The sequence below is a fragment of the Chelon labrosus genome (genome assembly GCF_963514085.1).
Source record: "Chelon labrosus genome assembly, chromosome: 3".
NCBI lineage: Eukaryota > Metazoa > Chordata > Actinopteri > Mugiliformes > Mugilidae > Chelon > Chelon labrosus.
In genome coordinates, this window is record NC_140339.1 from 25,448,511 (window position 1) to 25,471,048 (window position 22,538).

Genomic DNA, 22,538 nt, shown 5'->3' on the forward strand with positions numbered 1-22,538 from the left:
GTTTGTAGCACGCCTTGTCAGTACTGAAACTTAGCAGCTGCCCCACAGAGGATTCGACCCGTACTGCTTGATGTATAGTTAGTTATTTACCCTTGGTACACTTTAAGTGAAGATAGTGTAAACATGTTTATCGCAGCCTTTCTTTATCTCCGCCTGCGTGCGTGTTTATGCAGAAGCAGCGTGCGTATTTATCCTCTGCACAGCAGTATTTACGCTGTGTTTTTATTGCAGCCTTGTGCACTGTATCCTCCAGCCTCTGTGGAAGAATATGCTGTAAATGATGATGATGAAAGGAAATAAGAGAGGGTCAGGGGAAATTAAAGCCAGATTTGAAAGCATCATTTTGCAATTCAGTACATTATTGTCCCAAGTCTTTGACTTTAAATGAGTTGTCCTCGCACAAGGACTAAAGGAGATACACCTTAATAGATTTCCAATACATGCATTTCCTTCTAGATGTTACAAATGCAATGCAAATTTCTGTTCAACACTATGCATTAAGCATTTCTACAGAACATTTTTCTTACAGTATGTGTCTACAAAAATGAGGTTGAAAATGTTGCAGTGAAAAATAGAGCACCATCTTAGGGATTCATCACAGTTTGAGTGGATAATGGATAACCTTGTGTGAAGTAGTACCAGTTGCAACAAACTTATCCTCAATCATCATACATACTTAATGGCCTTCTGTGTACTATTTTGTGTAAATAGTGAGTGAGGTAGTCGCAGTGAACAGCTAACCTATCATGATTGTTAGATTAACAGTTTGGGTACTGGATAAATACACCAGAGATTAAAGCATGAGAAGTGATATCCACTTGAGGTCCAAGGTTTGTTCGAGGCCATAGTATGTCATTGTATCTGTATTATGTAAATACAAACATGTCATAATATTTAAATCCTCTCAACACAAGCATCACTGGCTACTGTTTCTCTTTCTGTCGTGTGACAGTAACATGCTTTTATGCTCTAGTTAAAGCAATGAATGGCCTCCATCTAATTGAAATCAATAAAGTCTGGTGAGCTGGCTTAGGGAGAGTGCTGAGCCCTATGCTTTGCGTAAAAGAATATGAGCTGTGGCAGGCTGCAGTGCTAGCATAGATTTTTTTTTTTTTTTATTGTCAGCCGAGGCATCGTTGTAAGCCTAGAAACTTCATGTAGTTTTGTAAGCTCAATCGGCAGCCAAATTAAGTATTGGAACCCAGATGTGCCAGGAGCTGATCAGGCAGGAATATGATTAATGACTTAATACTCACTTTGTTTTCTCTCTTTCTCCATCCTGCAGCCACAACCTGAGGGCGACATCGTTTCGACACCCTGTGACTGGACAGATATCCCCTGAAAACACAGAATACACACTACAAGACAGGTGAGCTGTTGATTTTTTTTAAAGTGAATGATGCGTACAGTATATTGCAGGCTTAAATGTACAAAGAAGTAGGTTTAAGATTGTGTAAAGGAAGTCAAAAATACACTAAGAGGAAGCCTTTCACTCCCACTTTTCACTCTCCATGAAGCATGTCATGAGGGGTTGGGAGTGTGCCTGCTGCACTAACAACAGTCGACTTAATTAATGAGCAGAAGTAATCATTAGATCACTAAAGGATGCCCACTGTTAGTTTTTTAATCAACTTTAATTTAGTTAATGCCATCATGTTTTTCATAAGTGACAGCACTCACATATTACCAGATCGGGATCCACACACACTCTTCAAGTCACTGCCCGGCTACAATCTATGAAACAATTGAGACTCACGTGTGCTTTTGACAGTGTTCATATCACATCTGGTGTCATAAATCTCTCTCATCAATCTGCCAAGTTAAGCTGATGTTTGCTTTGTTAGTACTGTACGTTTGTTGCATCCCGTATTCCCTGTTTTAATGTACAGCCGTATATATAGTAAACTGTCATGGCATGGCTTTTGGATTTATTGTCGTTTTATGTCATTGTGTGAATCCCATCTTGCAAACTCATTAAAGTGGAGCAACACAAGGCGGCAGGTGTCTGATCGTATTTAAGCTGGCCGGTGTAAGATGATCAAGCATAGCAAAGATTCCACTATAGGAAGAAGCATGACGGGGAGGCAAGCATGTGGTCTCTTCATTCTCACCATTTAAAAGTTGCTCCGTTAAAGCAATACAAACCTGAAGTGATTCATGCACATCCTCCACTGTCATTCATTCCTTGAAAATCTCTCTTATCCCTCATTCACTTCCGTTGAGCCATGGATTTGTGTGCCAGCGAGAGGGTTTAAAGTTGTGGTCGCCTTGCATGCATTCAGCAGTAACAGAATGACGGTTCAAAGCTCCTCATAGTAAGAATAGCATCAGTGTCGTGCCCACCCACAACAACATCACAAGGATGTCATGGAAAGAGGAAGACAAGTGCAAATGTCAGTTGTTGGATACAGTAATCGTATTAAAATCTTAATTCTTGGTATTGTTTAAAGAGTGTTCCACTAGCTGTTGAACTGAACTAAGACAATCATTGCACTCACAGACAATATAATGAAGGACTGCAGCTAGTTGTGAATTATGGAAAACATGGACAAAGATATTGGACAAACTTATGTCACTTCTCCCACTCACACCTGTTTATTAAATACACTCTACCAGCTGGGCTGCAGCACACAGCATGAAATAGTTCTACCTGTGTGATACCTGGTAAAACTAAAATCTGTTATTCTCTGTAGCCTCTTATTTGGTCTCTTAATAATTATTTATTTTATCATCAACCCAAGAGTGCTCACTTTATTACATCGAGGTTGTTCTTGCAATCTGTCAAATCAGTCAGACTTGTTTTTAATTATACGCAAAATGAAATGCCCTGCGCTTAAATCTGCAGTTATTAATGACTGATAATGAACTGAACATTTTAGAGATACTGCAGGCGGGTGCACTCAGCTTTGTTGATGATATGCCAGATTTTGTGTGTTGATCAGTGAAGTTGTGATACTTGTGGAATAGATTTACATCAGTTCATGTGAACATTTGAACATTAGTCCTTAGATCATCATGCTCTTTTTTACTTGGTACATTACATGCATTCAGCACCATAATCCATGATGTTTGCGATAGTTTAAAATAAGAAACCCAGAAGTAAAGATGCCAAACATCTGTGCTTACAGGAACACCGTATGTTAAATTAGCAATTTAGTGTTATGCTTGGATCGAGCTAAAACGATTGCCAAGGAGACTTGTCAAAACTCCTAATCCATAGTATAAGATCCTCCCTGCTGGGTAAATGTTACATCTTTCAAACTCAATGCACACAGTTTGCCTCCTGTTTTATGCTCAAGCATCCGATGACATGGCAATACTGTGACAAGTAAACTCACCCTTGAGTAAAGCGGGGAGAGTGCTCTTTAAGGTTTCTTCTGTTAAATGCTTCTATTTAATCCATCTCCCTATTATTCTTTTCACCCTCCTTGTTGAGATCCTGTCGTAGAATTAAGCGTAGTGTGGGAGTTGGGGTGCAGTGTTATGTTTGTGTTGCATTCTTGACCTCATGTTGACTATATGATTTTCAGCTCCATTGATATGTTGATATTACCAGATTAACTTTGCATAAGGTGATAGATGAATAGGAAATGAGTTCACTGACTTCCAGCTAAAGAGAAACTCAGTGCTTCCCAGGAGATCTGTATTGAATTAAGGAGAGAGCAGGAAGAAGAGGTTCAGGAGGTCCTTCCTTACAGAGAGGTCGATCAGCCAGTCCTTTACTGGCGTCTGACTTTGTTATAGATTGCAACACTATGATCAATTAATTCACTTTCCTTCTGCATACACAGAGATTTAAAAAAATGTCTTCATGGCTTCATTACCACCGTCATAGCAAGAGATGCAGGGTGAGATAGAGCTGAGTGACTTTCCCCTTTCCACACTCGCTACAATGTGAAATATTGCTCCTCTCCTCCACATGCCACAACAAATCTCCTGGGGAACTGTTCCAATGACAGTGGTGGTAAACAGTGTGAAAGCTTCACATAAAACAGCAAAGTACCCTTGATACGGCAGAAACATCCTGTAAAAAATGCTGGCTACAGTCCAAGCTGTGAGTGCAGATAACTTTAAGTTTTGTTTCAGTGTGGTCTCTTTTTTGTTTTACCAGTGTTTTCTTTCTTTTTGCTTTAGTCTTAAACATACGTCTCCCCCTTATCTGGTTTTCCTTAGATTAAGGGTAGTGTAGCACACAGCGCAGGAAGAAATTGCGTTAGTGCTGCTGTTCACCCTGTTTTGGAACAATGCGGTGGCTTCTGGCCGTGTTGTCAGATCACGTTGTGTTTTATAGTGAAAACACATATCAGTTATAGTGGTTAATTAGCTGCAAATGGGTTAAGAAAAGGTTGCAACTGTTGTGTTTTTATGTAAGCGCTTATGCAATGACAATTAAGACTTCCAACAAGTTTAATCATTAATACAAGTGGTGTTACCGTGACACACTATGTACAGCAGACAGACAGTGCATAATGCTGAGGTTAAAATAAGTAGTGGATGTGTTTGTGAACTATTGCTAACCTTCATATGGTGATGTCAGCAGCTGAGTTGTTGCGTTCTTTCCTGGTCTCAGTTTCCATGCTTGTGGATTATTACAGCAGAGAGATACTGTATGTTGTAACTGCATGATATCAGAGTGGAGTAAAAATCCTAAGAAAGGGACCTTGTTAAATCAAACTGTTCCACTTTCCTCATCACTGGTGCATCTCATATTGAGCATGTAGGACAAATGCAGTTGACTCGCAAACACTAGTCCTTGAAATGCTTCTTATGTACATTATGTAAGCTTAGACAAATATAAGTTGTTATTATCCACATAAATATTCCCAGGATCATGTTTTTATGTCTAGTGTCACATCCAAAGTATTTATACCACTTGCACTTGAGATATAGCTTAGCCTTCAGTGACATAAAACTCTGAAAGTGTTGTCAGTAACTGTTACAATTAAGTTACGCCACTATCTCTTTGTTGTACGCTTCTGGTTAAAACTGTTTTCTGTTGAGAAGATCTGATGCAAGTCTTTGAAAAGCCATGATGTAACATCTTGTAAAGAGGCAGTCTTTATAACTAGTATTTCATTACAAGCCGTTTGTGGCTGTAGGTGGAGGATGCTCGATGGCAGCCCTTAGTAATTTACAGCCTTGTCAGTTTTGCTGGTCTGTTCCCTTTAGAGGGTCAGGGGGCTGGAGTTCATCCCAGCTGGTGGTAGGCAACATGCAGGGAACACGGAAGGTAGGTTGTCAGTCCATGACAGGGTGAATTGTTGGAGAATTGTTCATTCAGGTAAGAGTGATAACTGCAGGCTATGAAGACTGGGCAGGTGGATGAGACCACGACAACCGATGTAGTATGGAGCTCCACATGTCAGAAACGCACCAGCGGTTAACATGCTATACAGAAGTAGCACAGGATTGCATGACTAGTAATAGAGAAGAAGGCCCATGCCCATTCTCTGATGAGTCACAACTGTTTTGGAGGCACAAAGGAAACCTATATATGAAATAATAAACAAGGAAGGTGGTCATAATGTTATGCCTGATCAGTGTATATATATTTATACTTTATTTTTTTTACTGCTAAAATAAAAGATAATCTACAAAGAAGACCTATGACATTTCAAGACATGACAAACCTCTGTGCATTTGTCATGCCCATAATACAATCACAATACGAGATTTACAGTTGCAGTCAAACGCTTGCTGTAGTTTAGGCCTGAAGGCCCTGTCAAAATATTTTTTCACATCATTGTCAGCAATGCAAACCCTGTTATGTGTATCACTGTCATGCATGCACTGGAATTAACTGTTCTTTTGACTTTGTTTTGGCTTGTTATCTGTGTGTATATAAGATGTGAGTCCTGGGGTGAGTGTCAGGCTAAGTGCTACTGGATTGCTGTTGTCACTGCAAGGCCATTGGCTGTGACAGGTCTTGCGTCGGTGTCAGGAAATAGTCATATCCTTTATATCTGAAAGCTCAGCACAGGACTGCACTCTGTTTCAATACATGTCCGTAGCTTGTCAGTGGAATTGAGAGGGAACATCCCTGCCCAGTATTTCTCATCCTCCTGCCTCCGTGTTACTGATCTTCTTCTGAACTGTAGGCTGGAATCCCGTATGTCCAAGTCAGCGGCCAATCAGAGATCTCCCAGCATGGTCACACAGTCCTCCAAGGCTGTGACCTCCGCAGCAGTGGACGTCACCTCAGGGTCAAAGGTGAGCATTCGTCTTTAACTTCCCCCAGGATCTGGTTGTTTAGGTCCAGGATGATTTACTTGTGTGTGTCTTTTGTTTTACTCCAGAACATGAAAAATGTTAAGATGTGCTTGCAGGTCGTAATGGCTGATCAAATATTTATTTTTAGTGAATTGGGTTTGCGTTGGCTGTCCCTGCTCATGTTGATGAATTGGTTTAATTAGCTCCAAAGTACTGTTCATTCATTCCTATTAAAGGCAATAGATAGTTTATAAATATTTCAAGCATGATAAATCTCAAATACGCTTTACATTCTACAGCTTGGTCAGACTTTCTGGTGTCTCCACAGTATCATGGACATGTTTTGTTACAGAATATGCAATGCACCACAGAAACACAGTGCGGTAATACAGTGATAAGTGAGGCTACACATTTCACCTTCCAGTCACCAAACAAGGTGACACTTTACTTTCAGATGCGTTAAAAAATAAATGAATTACTGTGTGTTTTGATTGTTCTTGTGTATCTTTTCTACAGTCTGTGCCTTTTCTTTCCTCAAATTAAAAACCTTATTGTACCTCATAATATTCTGAACAGGATAAGCTATCCAAATTTGTTGACCCCGACACTTTTGCCTTCTTTAAAGCAGCTGGTCGGTCTGACAAGTCCACATGTTTTCACGGAAAGGCACCTGAAAAAAAGGGCTGACCTTGTCTAAAAATATGCCTGATTATAAATGGAGGCACGCGTTCACAGGAATAGTCAGCTGGTATTTCCTCTTCTCGTTATGAGTGTTAAGAGAAGGAAGTTCCAGGAAAGAAGCCGGTTTTACTGCTGTTTTCTTCTCTTTCCAAGTAACTAAATATAATTTGAACTGTGCGATGTTGTGCTATCATGGGAACAAAAACACTCTCTGTTAATTACTGCACACGGTATCTTTATCAAAGCCGCCACACATGTAACTGTTTGGGTTTTCCTTGGCTTCCTACAGGGCTTCAGAGGTGCAGGGAAAGTACACAGTTTTGGCAAGAGGGATCATGCTATTAAAAGAAATCTGAACATCCCAGTGGTGGTGAGGGGCTGGCTCTATAAACAGGTGAGTCCGAAAAACACAGCCCTGTCACACTGAAGTGCATGTTAAAAAGTCCTGTCCACACATGATAATCAGTCATAGTATTCACATAAACTGAATGTGAAACTGAATGCTCAGATTGACATTACATAATCCCTAAAAGACATAGTCCGAGGGCATATAAAGTACAAATAAAGAAGCTTCGGCTTTGTGCCAGATGCTGCAAGGAGCAAAAAAGAAATAATAGTTGTAATGTAATGCAAAGAGCCTTCTCCACCTCGCTAGTCCCGGGTCACTGCTAACGAGCATGCTCTTCCCAAACTACACTTCTTAATTAAAAAGTGGCTTGAAATGTGTTCCTGCGAGGAGGGTCTCTAAAGACACTGTCTATTGCTTTTCCTCCTTCACCTCCAGGACAGCTCTGGAATGCGACTGTGGAAACGGAAGTGGTTTGTTTTGTCAGACTACTGCTTGTTTTACTACAAAGGTGAGTCTATGAAAAGTGCATTAGGTCAAGGTTTAACAAACCAAAATTAAAATCAGCAACATTCGCCATCTCCTCTGCTGTCATTTTGGTTAATAATGCCTGTAATTAGATGTGTGCTGTCCTTTTCCTTGTCTTTCCTTCCTCATTAACTTTTTTATTATGGGATACACTCTCTGCTTGTGTTGCCATAGCATCTACCTCCTCTCCTCCCTTTAATCATGCTGAATAATAGATAAGCCTCATGCTACGTCGTACCACATGCTGCCTCGTGGCCTCGTGGAGACAAGAGTCGCCCATGAATTATGCCTCACAAATTTCCCTGCTGTTCATAAATCTGCCGTCACACGTAAACATCGTAAAAGATCCTGGCGGAATTAGATGTTGTTTTGAATGCCTGTAACAATATTGTGTGTGTGTTTGTGTGTGTGTTCTTTCTTCACAGACAGTCGAGAGGAGACGGTGCTCGGTAGCATCCCTCTGCCCAGCTATGTCATTGCACCAGTTGATCCCGATGACCACATAAACCGCAAATATGCTTTCAAGGTAATACTGGCGTGCCACTGAGTCAGATCTATAAAGGCCGTTATTATGTACACGTGAAGCTTTCTTCCAATGTTAATTATCAGACTTCTATAAAACAGTACCAAAGACCCAAATTGTGTCTGCAGCACAGTGTCAAAAACAGCTCATAGTTTTGTTTACTTGTTGTTATCAGATATTGCCTGATAAGTTTTGTTTATGATGACCTGTATGATCTCTGTATACCACTACAACACTAGATGTGTGATTATGTTAGATTATTTTCTTAAATGCGTCATATGGAGAACAACTTTGTTTCCTTATTGGTGACAGGTAACAGGAATTGTTGAGCACTGCTAATGTTATGCAAATGAAATATTTTGTAGGCACCTCAGCTACTAAACTAAATCGAAACATTTACTGTATTTATTTTTTAAATCCACTTGTGCCAAGTCTAAAACGTGTAACTTTTGACCTACTGCTTCCTGACCTTATCAAACACAAGCTCAGCGGTGGGCGCTGCGGTGGATGGCTACAGTGCAGCTATTTATGTATTCTGGCCACGCTAACTAAAGGAGATGACCTGTTCAGATTAGCATAGCAGGGTTATGCATGGTCTGATTTTATTCACCAATTATGAATGGAGGCAGACTAAATCATTTTAGCTGTGTGTGTAGCTGATCCGTCAGTGTCCTACAGCAGTGCAGTTTTCAGTGCGATGTGCACAGAGCTATGTTCTTTTGCTTAAATTTGAGTGGCATTATACCTAAAACAGCCAGCCATCATCTGTTAATTGTATCATTTTAACTTTCCTGCTATTCTGCCTTATAGCAAAGGGATTTTATGTCCCATGCACTTAATCAAACTCTCTTTTTTTTTTGTTGGAAACATTGACCTTGTTGCAAAGAACGGTCGCGACTGAATGTCTGATCCACCACTGCAGCTTTAGGGTATTCTGTTGCAATCTTTTCAGCTCCTTTGTACTTGGGATTTTTGTTCCTGGATGTGAGGGCATGTGAGTGTGAATACAAATGTGTGTGCCTGTGTGTTGCGTGTCTCCTGCTTTTTAAATATCATGTTACATACAATGGAATTTGTATGATAATTGAGCTCCTTGGAATATTAATTATACATTCAGCCTGTTCACCGTCTCCTCCCCCCACTTGTCCTGTAAGGTTGGGTGAAATGAGCCCGGGCTCTTCTGTACCACCCTGTATTTAAGCGGTCCCCCGGCCCCCCTCAGCTATCCCTGAGCCATCATGCATTAAAGGGCAGGAGATTTCATTATGGTGATCCGAGGTGGTTGGAACATTTAACTTACTGCTAAGGAAGCATGACAACAGCTCATTAGATAGATAGCGCTGTTCACCAATGGGATATCAGAGCTACTGACATGTATAGTGATTTACAAACTAGTTTCTCCTGACCTTCAAATAACTGATTAGATATGGTGAAACAAACAACACTCTTCAAATTCATTTGATCAGTTTTTGAATGGAGGGGATTTAAGAAAACAAGTCAAAACAGTACTTTATGATGTGATCCCACAATGACTAAATGTAAGCTATAAAAGCACTTGGAGTGTGGCCACTGTTACTCATTCTTGCTTCTGTGATGAGTTGCAAAAGACCACAGCTGGAGCCATCTCTGCCTGTCTTTCTTTTTGAGTCAGCACTGATCAGCTGTAACTTCCTGTTGTTTTCTGTTCTCTCTTATTTTCGCTCATCTCACTGTGTTTCTCTCATTCCCTGTTGGTCAATTGCCTCCCATTGTGACCCGGTGTGTTTGCGTGGGCGGAGTGAGTACTGTTCTCTGCGGGCGGCCGTCCTGAATCACACAGGCTTCCTGTCTTGCATGAATAGGTATTTGATTTCACTTCAGCTTCATCAGTGGAGCACCATCCCCACCTCGTTTTGTTTCATATCTCGTTACTCGCTCCTGGATGCACATTTCTGAATGTGCAGATAAGTTTTTCCATGAACAGGCATGACTACGGCAAGTCACCTGTGGACAATGCCAGAGCACGAATTATAAACATATGAGGATTTGGGGGAGAGAATAGAAAATGTGCTTTTATTTCACATGCACAGTCTATGTGTATTTGGAGAGTGATGCATTTTTAATTTTTGCATTTTTTGGCACACTACGTGAGCACATTGGGAACAAGAAATTGAAAATTCAGCTCTTTATATAATCCTCCAATTCTTAGACATTACTTAATTAATCAATATCTACTTTTAGAAATATGGTCAGTTGGTAGAGAATGATGCTCATTTTGCCAGTCGATCACTCTCAACACATATACAGTATTGGCTCAGTGGCTCTGGTATTTGTCTTGACAGGCTACTTATCACTTATCACATTTTCATCATGGAAAATGAGGTACGACAGAATCCCCACCACTTTTTTCCACATTCTTCTCTGATTTCATTGCATTTCATCGGAATGTACGTTGTCATCCTCAACTTGTCCCCTGTTGTACATGCATTTACTTTATGTTCATTTGCAAGACAGTACACGACCTTTAACCTTTAACTTGATTTTCTTTGAATGTCTGTTTTGAAGAAGTTCTCGTTGAGCTTTTGCGTTGTTTGACTTCTAACGTGCTGAATGTTTAGTGGAATAGTTGCAGTCATTTGACAGCCTTCAGAAGTTAAAAAGCATGGTGGTTCATGTTAATAATAATAATGTCCTGTGAATTTATGAACAAGACAAATTACAAGGATTTTAAGGTGGTATTCTGTTTTTTCATATGTACATTTTAATCTCTCTAATTGCTAGAGAGGTTTTTAAAGATGTTGTATATGTGAAGATCATGCTCTTTTAATGATTATGTTGAGAAGGTTATCTGTATGAGGGAATGTTAGTGAAGTAAAGTTATATTTGGATGGAAATAATGCCGAACGTTTTACTGTGGTTATAGCTGGAAGTCAGAATCAGAGCCAGGTGGGGTTTGGTGGAGTTTGGAGGATTTGGTGGACACAGTGCATAATCAAGCTGTTAGAACAGATTTATAGCACTAGTTAGAAGACACTTGAGGTAAGTTAATGTTTATAAGGTTATACTCATGTGTACGTATCCTGACTAAAGTGGTGAAAGAAGCCCATAATTGTGTTTTCTTTGCCAATGTATGGTTGTTTGCTGCAGTTTATTTTTTGTGTGCTAAAGGGATTGCAACTGCTTTAAGAAAAAGCAGTGGGAAAATAAATCCTATTTCCTTTTTTGCCAGAAACAACAAAATACTCACATTGTTTCTGCTGCAGCACTTTGTCCCCTTGCTATTATTCCTTTTCTTTCAGTTGACAGCTGTCAGTGAACTCAACTTTCACTTCTCAGCCTCCATGGTAAGTTTTTTTCCTGTCTTTAGTAAGAAGCAGCTCTCATATCTGCCCTCTCTCTCTCTCTCTCTTTCTCTCTCTCTCTCTCTTTCTCTCTCTCTCTCTCTTTTTCTCTCTCTCTCTCTCTCTCTCTCTCTCTCTCTCTCTCTCTCTCTCTCTCTCTCTCTCTCTCTCTCTCTCTCTCTCGCTCCTTCCTCTCTCTTTTATAGGCGAGCCATACAGGAATGCGCTCCTACATTTACAATAAGAACTCTGTGATTGGCTCGCAGGCAGAACACTGCGGGATGCGGACATATTTCTTCAGTGCGGACACACAGGAGGACATGAATGGCTGGATCCGGGCCATGAACCAGGCTGCGCTGATGCAGCAGAGTCACACTATAAAGAGGTTGGTCTTGCTCCACAGAGTACAGTTCACTTCTCCTATTGGTTGAGCTTCTAGTACTACTGACACGTTCTATAAAACACTGCAGTCTCTGTGAACTGGATTATATCATGAAGAGAACCTCTTTGAAGAATTTCCTGTTTATTTGTGCATAATGTCTTGAGCTACAGTCTTTGGCTGCAGTGCCCAGTAAGCAATGGCTTTTATATCCATATACCATATGTTTCATAAATTGGCCTTTTGTAGTAAATCCAGCCATGTGCATCTGTTCTGGGGCACTAAGTTGTCTGTATTTTTTCATAGGTGTGTGTGTGAGTGTCTACTGCATCATTGTTTATACTGCAGATTTGGTTTATAGCATCCCAATTGCCAGCTCAGATAACAGCAGCAATCATATGGTAAAATAATCACCATGTAAAACTAGTAAAAAATAATTATGCAAAAATTATGATTTCAGAAACAGTCTGCAATACAGTCTGATACTCTGTGAAAACTGCAAATGCATTTAGACATTTTAGATTAGCTGGATGGACTGCATAGTTTCAGTAGGCTGCGCAACTATGCCACCTAGGGGCCGAAGTAAGACAGTACTCTGAAATTGTTATTTTGGAAAACACTCATTATTTTCATGAACGATTAGTTCATTACATGTAATTATATGAAATTCATTAATAAGGTAAATAAGTTATTTTCCACACTTATCTATCGTTTACCACAAGATGTACTTCAGTCAGCTAAAACCCACCTTCACATTTTACTGATTTGTTAAAATTTCCTTTAGAAATTAGCAGCCCGCAAACATGAACAATTTCAGGAACTTTAGATAAAATAATAACAAGTGGGATTATGATGAATTCATTTCAAAGTGAAATAATGCATTAAAAAGTCCTATCATTTGTACGCATTAAGAAGAGTATCATGCTGCTACTGGCTATTTGATGAAGACAAAATGACTGCCATTGCAGTTCCCTGGGGATTTGCTCTATCTGGACTCTCCAGGAAGAGCTCTACTCTCATTCTATCCTCTCTGCTGGGAAATGTAAAAAGATATGGCTAGAAATGTAATTTATCACAACTTATGTCTGGATTTTATTTTCTGAGAAAAGATCAGTAATGAATGTGACCATATGTGCAGTAAATGAGGAAATTCCCTTTAGGTTCACTTAAGATTAATTGGAGTGTCCACTGCGTTCTCTGTCCACTGCTTAATGCAGTTTAATCCCCTGTATCAAGAGTGGCGCTGTGTTTCATACAGTCAAAAGTAGAATTAGATCTGTGCAAGAGTGTATAGCAGTTTAAAGTACTTTAACACTTCAGTGCATGCTCTCTGACAGTTTATATTTTTACAGGTGGGTTTAATTCTTAATCATTCAATCTCACTTTTTCACAGAGAGTTGGATAAGCCAGAGAAGACAGCACAGCAGGCAGTCCCACAAACCAACCATGTCCACATCAACCAGAGCTCAGAAAGGACAGACAGAGAGCAACCTCAGGATAATGGCTATAGACAGGCTCTTGGAGATGAGGTGAGGTATGGATTGGAGATCCCAGGGAAGCCCAGCCAGTCAGCCCCACAGGAAAGAGTAGAGAGGCTGTCTCCGGACTGTGTCAACGGTGCCGCCCATAAGAATGGACAGCAGACTGTAATCCAAGTAGCGCTACCGCCAGAACAAAACGGAAATCTCGTCTATCAGAGGGGCTTTGTTGCACGCAAAGACCCTGAGAAACATGTGCAGAGGAAGAATACGCTGGCTCAGGTGGAGCAGTGGGTCAAAGTTCAAAAAGGAGACCCACCAAAGAGGTCAGTCTGACTTAATACAGTCTGGTTGAATAAACTTTAACCGCAGAATGCAAACCTTGGTTAAATGCCTCCCTCTAGTGGCTAATATGGGGACTTGTGCATATGTTGAAAATGCTCAATGGTTTGACTTGATTGACCATTTTGTTTAGGTAAAGATTTCTCATTGTGCAAAGATTCTTTATGTAAAGGTAAAATATTTCAATGTGTTTTGTGTCTCAGTGCCCCATCTGCCGAGTATAACCTTCCTCGGCGGACTCCACCTTTAAAGCCCAAAGCCAGCACAGCAGAAGTCACCTATCAGTCATTGCCAAAGTCTCCCCGTCTTCCGTCAGACAGCAGCTCTCCTCCAGCAACATGCAACCTGCCCAGTGACTATAAGTATGCCCATGACCGACTCAGCCATTTCCGGATGTCCACAGACGAGCGCATGGCCACCAAGGAGGGAATGGTGTGGCAGCTGTATGAGTGGCAGCAGCGGCAGCAGTTTCGTCACGGCAGCCCCACCGCTCCTATCTACACCGGCCCTAACTTCACAGACTCTTCGTCTTTCAGAGTCACTGTGGAGATGCCACGCTCCATCTCTGTCCCTCCATCTCCGTGCGAAGTCCCGCCGTCAGTCCCCTCCTCGTTCAAACCGCTGTCCCCACGCAGGCCACACACCCCTTCAGACAGACGCACAGTCAGGCCCCTGGATGAGGTGGCACCTGGGGACAGCACAAGATCCAGCTCCCCGGGGCATATTTGTGCCCATCTTTCTCAGGTAGGTCATGCAGTTAGGGTGAAAGGGCATCTCTAACATGTTTAGCTTTGTAGGCAGAATTCTTAGTTTGCTTTGTATAAATCTCCTATAGATAATTTTCCTTTATAATATAAAATACAAATGAATGATTCCCCCATAAAACATAGAGATAGAGTATTAAATGTAGTTTTAAATGATAAGCCCTAACCCTTTTAATAATTTTTATTAAATAATAATTATTATAATAATGCCTATTTATCATCTGTCTGATACAATAGCCAAACTAAATACAGTTTTTATTATTATATTATATTATATTACAATTACATTGTAATTGGTATTTTTGCCAAAGTGATACAGTAACTGATCAAGAAAATAATACAGAATAACTGCCAGTGAAAATAATTGTTAGCTGCAGTCATGACTACTCTAATTTATCTCTTCAGTGTGTTTTAGATGTCGGGAACACACCCATGTAAGACTGTTTGGAGAACAGGTCCTCACAAGTTTCACAAAAAACAAATGCAAAGATTATTTTAGTAAACTCCCAGTCCATAGTGTTGGATGGATAGTACCACCCTTCATGAATTTATGTGCTGATACTCAGTCACTGGGGCTTTAACACGGTAATGGCAGCATATAGTAAACAGCAGTGGCCTGTCATTGGCCTGGGACTCGAGTAAGGTTTGACGAATCACATGACTCGTGCCATGACAAAGGTCTCATTCTCACGGTAGCTTTGGATAGTGGATGTGAGGTGTCTATTGATGTCAACTCGAAGTGTGTTATGAGCTCACGAGAACACCATGGGAAGATTCGCCCGAGGAGCATGAGAAGTCTCCAACTTTTCAGCGAGCACACTTTGATGCTCATGTGAATCATTTGCAGATTCACACAGTCCACACCCAGGCCCACTCCACAGGTGGCGCGAGCGTGTGTGAGCGAAAACTTGCTACTCCGCCGTTCCCCATAGCACTCAGACAGCACCGCCAACGCCACAGGAGACGGAGCGAGGGGACGTCCTGTTATCCACACCCTGCGCTGTCTCTCCACCACACCCTCCACATGAGAAAAGATCTCCCTCCAAACCATCACCACATTTGCCAACACACACAAGCCTCATAACCAACCCGTTGGCCTTACACAAGTAAACAGATTGTCGCAGATGCTCTGTTTCCTCTATCATTCACCCAAGTGTCAAGACACTAATTACAACCATAAAATATAGTGATGCACAATTATGGAAAACCCTTTAGAGGAAGATACATTTTTAACAAAGGTTGCCACAGTGACTGTTCAAGAGCAATGTTTATGGGAACTAAAATTAGTCGGCACTGAACTTAGTTTTGTTTCACCCAGCATCTTGGAGGCGGATGGTGCTCTCTGGCTGGAGTGCGCTTAAGTAACAGCGATCCGTGTGCCTCTGTGGAATATCATTAAGAAGTATATTTTATTAGCAGCTAATCCAATTTGCCCAGGGCTCCTCAGCACCCTATAAACATCTCTACTGTATCTCAAACATCAGCGGCGCTCTCTTTCTTCTGATCTTGCATTTAAATAAAAAACCTATTATACAGCAAAAAAATTGTGGCATGGGAATCTCAGAGGGAATGGCTTACAGTGCTTCTCTTGCTGGTAGCAAACAAATGTTATTTTAAGAAAGCAGGTTTGGTATAATTTATGTGTAGCTAATTAAATCTCTTGTTGTTTGTGTCCTTTTAAGGTTCTGTAGTGGGCCTGGTTTTCACTAATTCTGTGTGTTAAGCAAAAACGTCATTTTTTATTTTTTTTCCCAAGCCCTGTAGCGTCTGAAACCCGGGGCACACCTTGTTTCGAAGAAGAGCAGGAGCGATGAAAGGGAGACAGGATAGATGGAAAAATAAATCTGCTGTGTAGTCAAATTTGTTTGCAGACTTGGAGGCAATGGTTTTAACTTTGATTCAGTGCGATGAGAGTGATCTCTCACTTTCGGCACACTATTGAATATTACTTAGTGAATTAGACATTCTGTTTGATTGCATTCTATAAGATCTGAAATAACAAGTCAAATTGCATTTCTCTGCAGACTTCCCAGATAGAGAGGAGGTCCGTGCCAGCCATGGGCTACATCACACACACCGTCAGTGCTCCCAGCTTGCATGGCAAAACGGTACGACCCTTTATTACTTTAACTGCATAACTTGGTTTCATTATTAAAGAAGCCAGTTATATAGTGTTGTCAGCGTTCCATTAGTCTAGAAAAGCCAGTCCGATGGGGTTCATCAGTGACAAGATGTAGAATCTAGAGCTAACTGATTTTGAAAATCCCGCTAAACTTGGTTTCACTTTTATAGTGTATTATTTTAGTTTGATTGTTAAATGCCAATTCCTCCTCGCATATCAGTTTCCACAGCACAGCTCTAGCTTTTACATTTGAAGTCATTATTAGGACTTTAATAGAAGCAGCAGCATACTGGCCTCCCTACCAGCTGGCTCTCTCAGCTACTATAGCTCAAGCACAGTCGTTACCACATGGTTATCAAATATTTTCTCTCATCCCTCCTGTGCTTTCACTGGCCTCTGGCCCCTAAACGCGGGCTTGGCTACAGCCTGAGGAGTTGACTCTGCTCCTCATTCAGCTTCGGAGGCACCAGGCCAAGATGGCTGGTGTGCATAGCCCCAGCAATGCGTTCGCTCACCTGCAGCACCACCAGCACAACGGCCTTCTAGGCCCCAGCATGCAGGTCAGGGACCGTCATACTTCCCTAATGCAGCACACTGCATCCCCTGCCAGTGCATTGTGGCCCCCCTCCCCAGCAATCCCATACATTACTTCCCTGTCATCCTGACAGACTGTACAGTCTGTTGGTTGTCTTGTTTACTCAACCATTTTAGCATGAGCTGTATTGAATTCTTAGCTCTACTGTGCGTGTAACTCAACAATCTTTTTTTTAACATGACAAAGCTGTCAGAGCCTTGTGTGATTCTATTTGTGAAAAGTAATATGCCATATTTAAAGCATGTTGCTTGTGCCTGTATTTCATACTTTTGTCTGATAGATGTGTAACCGTGCAAAACCGCCAGTAGACTATATGATCAATGCAACATTTCTATCTACGTTTCTGTGTGCTCTGATGAAACGTTTTTTTCCTTTTCTTGGTGTTATCATTTTGAAGCAGCCATCGGGCCACAGTCTTCCGTATGAGGCTGTGAAGAAAGCACATTGCTGTAAGACTAGCGACCACAGTGAAGCTGCAGTGGTGCTCAGTAATGACAGCTCCACCCAGTTTCTAACATCCAGCCGTTCTCTGGCCATTCCCCATGCTTATGAAGAAACATAAACACTCAGTTTGACCACATGTCATGCACAAGACCCGTGTTGCTCAGTTGTGTCTGAGGTCAAACATGAGTCATTAAACCAGTTCAAAAATTGCACAATTACTTAATTAGAGCTTGGCTTTACTATCTGTAGATCAAAATACAGAGGTAGAAGCACACTGTAATTGAGACCAAGTTAATTAAAGTTCTTTTAGCAAAGCTTGAACAGCAAATAAAGGCCTTAGGAGTCATCTGGTCACCCATTATCCTTTGCAGCTTAATTTCAAATGATTTATCTCTCCACTGCTCATTTAAAGGCTGATGATACTTACATACAACTGAAGAAGGACCTGGAGTATCTAGATCTGAAGGTGGGCCACAACAAAGTAAATGCCACTTTATCCTTTTCATCCTCTTCTGCATCTCTCCTCTCTGGACTGCAATCTTGTTCTCCTGCTGCTGCCTCCAACATCTGCCTCCCTGTTTCCCCTTTTCCTGTCTTTCCTCTGTTCTCTTCTGCGTTGTGCTTTTTATTGTCTCTTTATGATGGAATTAACATGTCTTATTACTGTTTTCTCACCGTGTCAATTATTCATTTGAGGATAAAAAAGGCGTTAATTGATAATCTGACACATCTGGCAAACGCTTAAATAAAAGTCCGTTTGTCAGGATGTTTTGGACTAAATGGTAGTACTGGGTTTTCAGATGTAGCGGGATAATGCAGCTGTGCCATACTAGCACATCCTTTTGTTACGCTTGATGGGAATTGAAGTTTTAGTAAAATGTTTGAGTCACGTGAGCTCCAATTCCCAGATAAATGCCCATTTCTGCTGTATTTAAGTAATCTGTTTCATTTAGCTGACTATTCATACCTGTGCAAATTTGATCCTAACTGATTTGTATGTTTAACACCACACTTCATTAGTAAAATCGATTGTTTTTCTTTTGGAATGGAGGGCAGTCACTGAGTGATCAACAGCACAACCTGTAACATCTCTCCATTTCCTGTTTTTCGAAACAGATCCAAAGTATTGACCCGATGATCGTTTCAGTACACAATGTGTTTGAAATCCCCACTTCAAGTTCTGGGCATTGTTTGAATGTAAGGATGGTGTGCATACAAAGTGAAATAGGCCATTCCACTTGTTTTCAAACGGAATGCGATGCATCCCTGGGAATTATTCAGATTTTGCACATGGATCCCTCCATCCAGTCATCCACTGTGTGATGCTCCAACACTGTTATGACATTAATGATTGATGAGGAAGTTGTCTTGGCACAAGGCATCCTTGCATGCTAATAAGCATTTCTGATTGTTTTGAATCTCTCTTTGAAATCTTCACTTTGCTTTTGTTTTGCTTGTTAGAGCCTACAAGGTGAACCAATGGTGCTCTTTAAGAGATATACTGACAATATGATGACGGTGTGACCGTGTCAATTTACATTTCATGGCCTCTAGTTTCATCGTGGTAACAGGCAGAAATGCGTGGGGTGTGGTGACCGTGGTCTTGAAAGCGCACTTCAGACACATAGGTTTACAAGTAAAACTAAAAACATGGTCAAAGCCTGTTTATTTTGACTTAATAGATGGTTTTCAACTAGATATTGCTTTGTGTTTGAACATGAAAGCAGCCACGCCTTTCAAACTCTGTGACTTTCTTTTAAAATCGTGTAATTTCTAAACCCATGAAAAGATATCCCGGCGATCACTTGAATAATTTTCCCAGACTTGAGAAACGATCTCCCCACAACCACAGAATACATTATAACACCGTTCTCACAGGCTGTGTAGTACCCCACATGACTAGCAATTGACTTTGACATGTAAAATAAGTGGAATGCCCCTTCAGCGGAGTCTCCCATTTACACTTGTCCATAATGCTGTGTGGTGATCCTGACGTGGGTGTCTTATGAATAATCCACCCACACTTTTTTAGCTTCATGCATTACTAACCATGATAGAAACCTGCCCCGTTATCTGGAGATCCACCGGATGCACACACCGTCAGTCGCCATATATACAGTCGACTATTACACAGAAAGAGAAAGATATCATAACTAGAGCAGAAGTGATTACACTGAAATGCAAGCGCACATGATTTTTTTCAGTAGCGATATTATAAATTATTTTCAAAAAGTATGACACAAGAAAGCGTTTTTAGATTATATGATTATTTAATTCAGTTCAATTCAATTCAATTTTATTTATATGCCGTCAATAACAATACAAATCGTCTCAAGACGCTTTACAAAACCTGGCTTGAAACCCCCAGAGCAAGCCTGAAGGCAACGGTGGCAAGGAAAAACTCCCTTTTAACAGGAAGAAACCTTGAGCAGAACCCAGCTCATATGGAGGGACCCATCTGCCTAGGCAGGTTAGAGAATTGTTCATTCAGGTAGGAGTGGAAAACTGCAGGATTCCATGAAGACTGGGCAGGCTGATGAGACCACGACAACAGATGTAGTATGGAGCTCCACAGGAAACACACAACTCCAGGCCAGAGATACTCACAAGAAGATGGAGGAGGAGGGGAGGGGATTTAGATTTTAAGATTTGATAATATAGAAATAAAGTAGGCAGAATTAATAAGGCCTTGCTTGACTTGGTCAGTAGTTGCATAGAAGTGAAAGTGTTTACTAAGAAGAAATTAAACACTCACATTTTCTTATTTTTAGTATGCTAATGGCATAGCTCTGGCAGTGGCAAAGTCTGTCTCTAAATTGGTCTGGCAGAATATCTCACCAACCAGCGGATGGATTGCCGTGTAATTTGGCACATATTTGTGCCACCCTAGAGAAGACCTGAAATCATCCCCTGGCTCTATATGTAGCAACATCATCAAGTTAAAAATATTCATTTATCCAGTACTTTGGTTGATGCCTAAATACCTGCAAAACAAATGGCAGATGTAACTTGTATATACCATTACGTGTTAGATAGTTACTTAAAACATTTACCAAAAAGAACCACTGAAATAAGTAAGTCCTCATGAGGTGCTAGGATGGTTGTAGACTCTTGAACAAACTTTTAAACCATGATAAGTACCTATGGCTAGTACAGAACAGATATAGCTATTATAGATTTTTAATTACTCCCACATGTTCAGATCCTTACCACTGCTTTTGCCCACACTATTCCCACTCTTTCTGCCAGCACATAGAGTCCAGACTCTATCTGTTTTAGACAGTTACGCAGTTTCTGTTGTTCAGGCTCCAGCTCATTTGATTTTTAAATTAAATAGTAACACAATGTTGAAAGGATAACGTGTGAGGTATAGTCTTCTATACAAATAGATCTCAAATTCACATGTAACTGGACAATTGAACACTGAATGTTGTTTTTGTAATCAGAGTTTATTGTGAGTTGCCATTCAGGTGAAGCTGTCTGTTAATATGAGAAGGAAAGAGATGAGGTGATTAGAGATATGGTTGGTTTGCTAAAATAAATAGTTGGTTACAGTATAATAATGATTTATTCTTGTGTGAATGACCATACAATAATTTGATTATGATTACACTGTAAATCAAGAATGTACTCTAGGATGTTGGCCTCCGTGTTTCCATCAAAAGAAGATTTTATGACTATAACCTTGGAGGATACGCCACAATGCAAACACCTGGCCAGAAACAGAAAGACCACACTGCCATTTGTAGCCGAAAAGAAATCAGGAGAGTATTTAACATAGTTCTATGAGCTGATGAAACAAAAAAAATCTGCTTTTAAAATGTTTAGGTAGTGTGGAGAAGGAAAAAAACAACATTATCTCGTGACCCAAAACAAACCACCTCATGTGTCAAACATGGTGGTGTTTCTGTTATGGCTTGGGCATGTGTGGCTTCCACTGGAAGCGCCACAGTGGCATTTGTTGAACCAAATGGATACATTCAGGAGCATTCTGCCTGCTCACATTCAGCCAACTGCTTCAAAATCAATACCAAACCTCACTGGATGAGATTTCATCATTCTGCAAGACAACTATCATAAACATGCTGTCCAAATACTTTTGTACACTTAAACTTTGTGCTCCGTTGGGGACTATATGTTACTCTTTCTTTATTAGTATAAACCAAATTAAAGCTGAGGCTTGGCACATAAAATACTGGACTGTACACACCACCTTCATGAAATTAGAGGCCTTGATAACTTAAAGTGCAAACCAATATGTTTATCGTTCACATAAAGCACTTGGTTATTTAACTTACAGTAATAAGCAGGAAAGAGCAGCTTTGGGGTTTTAGGGTTTTCCCAAACGCGAAGATGCAGAACCTCTGCATCTAATGTTTTTTTCTCAGCTTCAGCACAAAGTTGTTTTTTCTTTTTTTCCATCATAATTTCATGGAGCCTGGCTGGTCTAGTGGTATCACTGTATGTAAAGAAAAAAACTCAAGTTATCGGTCTTACCTCTGAACTGGAAGTGTTAAAATAAAAGTATTCGCATATGTTACTGAACAGCTGACTTTATTTGTGATTATTATAACTTTCAGGTTACTGGACGTGAGAGTTTAAAAAAAGAAAGACCATCAAGGCCTGTGAAAATAGCAGAAAGTGATGCGGATGTAAGTGAATCATTACGTTCTCAGGATTTACAGGAACAGTCAGTTAAGCACACTGTTTATCCGCCTTTTTCTTTTCTTTAAGATCTTCTTTTCTGACTTCTGACAATCCACTACAGAGGAGCAGCTGACTTTAGTCTGACTTTACTGTGTGTTT

General features: G+C 40.6%; 1 protein-coding gene across 1 annotated transcript in view; it reads left to right on the plus strand.

Annotated features, from left to right (window-relative positions):
- Nucleotides 1-22,538, plus strand: part of plekha7b (pleckstrin homology domain containing, family A member 7b) — a 61,383-nt gene that overhangs the window by 28,922 nt on the left and 9,923 nt on the right. Inside the window, exons 4-16 of the mRNA XM_084541760.1 lie at nt 1,286-1,369; nt 6,099-6,210; nt 7,181-7,285; nt 7,676-7,748; nt 8,191-8,291; nt 11,815-11,993; nt 13,381-13,791; nt 14,011-14,551; nt 16,596-16,679; nt 17,119-17,253; nt 18,145-18,198; nt 18,849-18,929; nt 22,313-22,384. Coding sequence (XP_084397886.1) covers nt 1,286-1,369; nt 6,099-6,210; nt 7,181-7,285; nt 7,676-7,748; nt 8,191-8,291; nt 11,815-11,993; nt 13,381-13,791; nt 14,011-14,551; nt 16,596-16,679; nt 17,119-17,253; nt 18,145-18,198; nt 18,849-18,929; nt 22,313-22,384 — 2,032 coding nt within the window. The remainder of the gene's footprint in view (nt 1-1,285; nt 1,370-6,098; nt 6,211-7,180; nt 7,286-7,675; nt 7,749-8,190; nt 8,292-11,814; nt 11,994-13,380; nt 13,792-14,010; nt 14,552-16,595; nt 16,680-17,118; nt 17,254-18,144; nt 18,199-18,848; nt 18,930-22,312; nt 22,385-22,538) is intronic.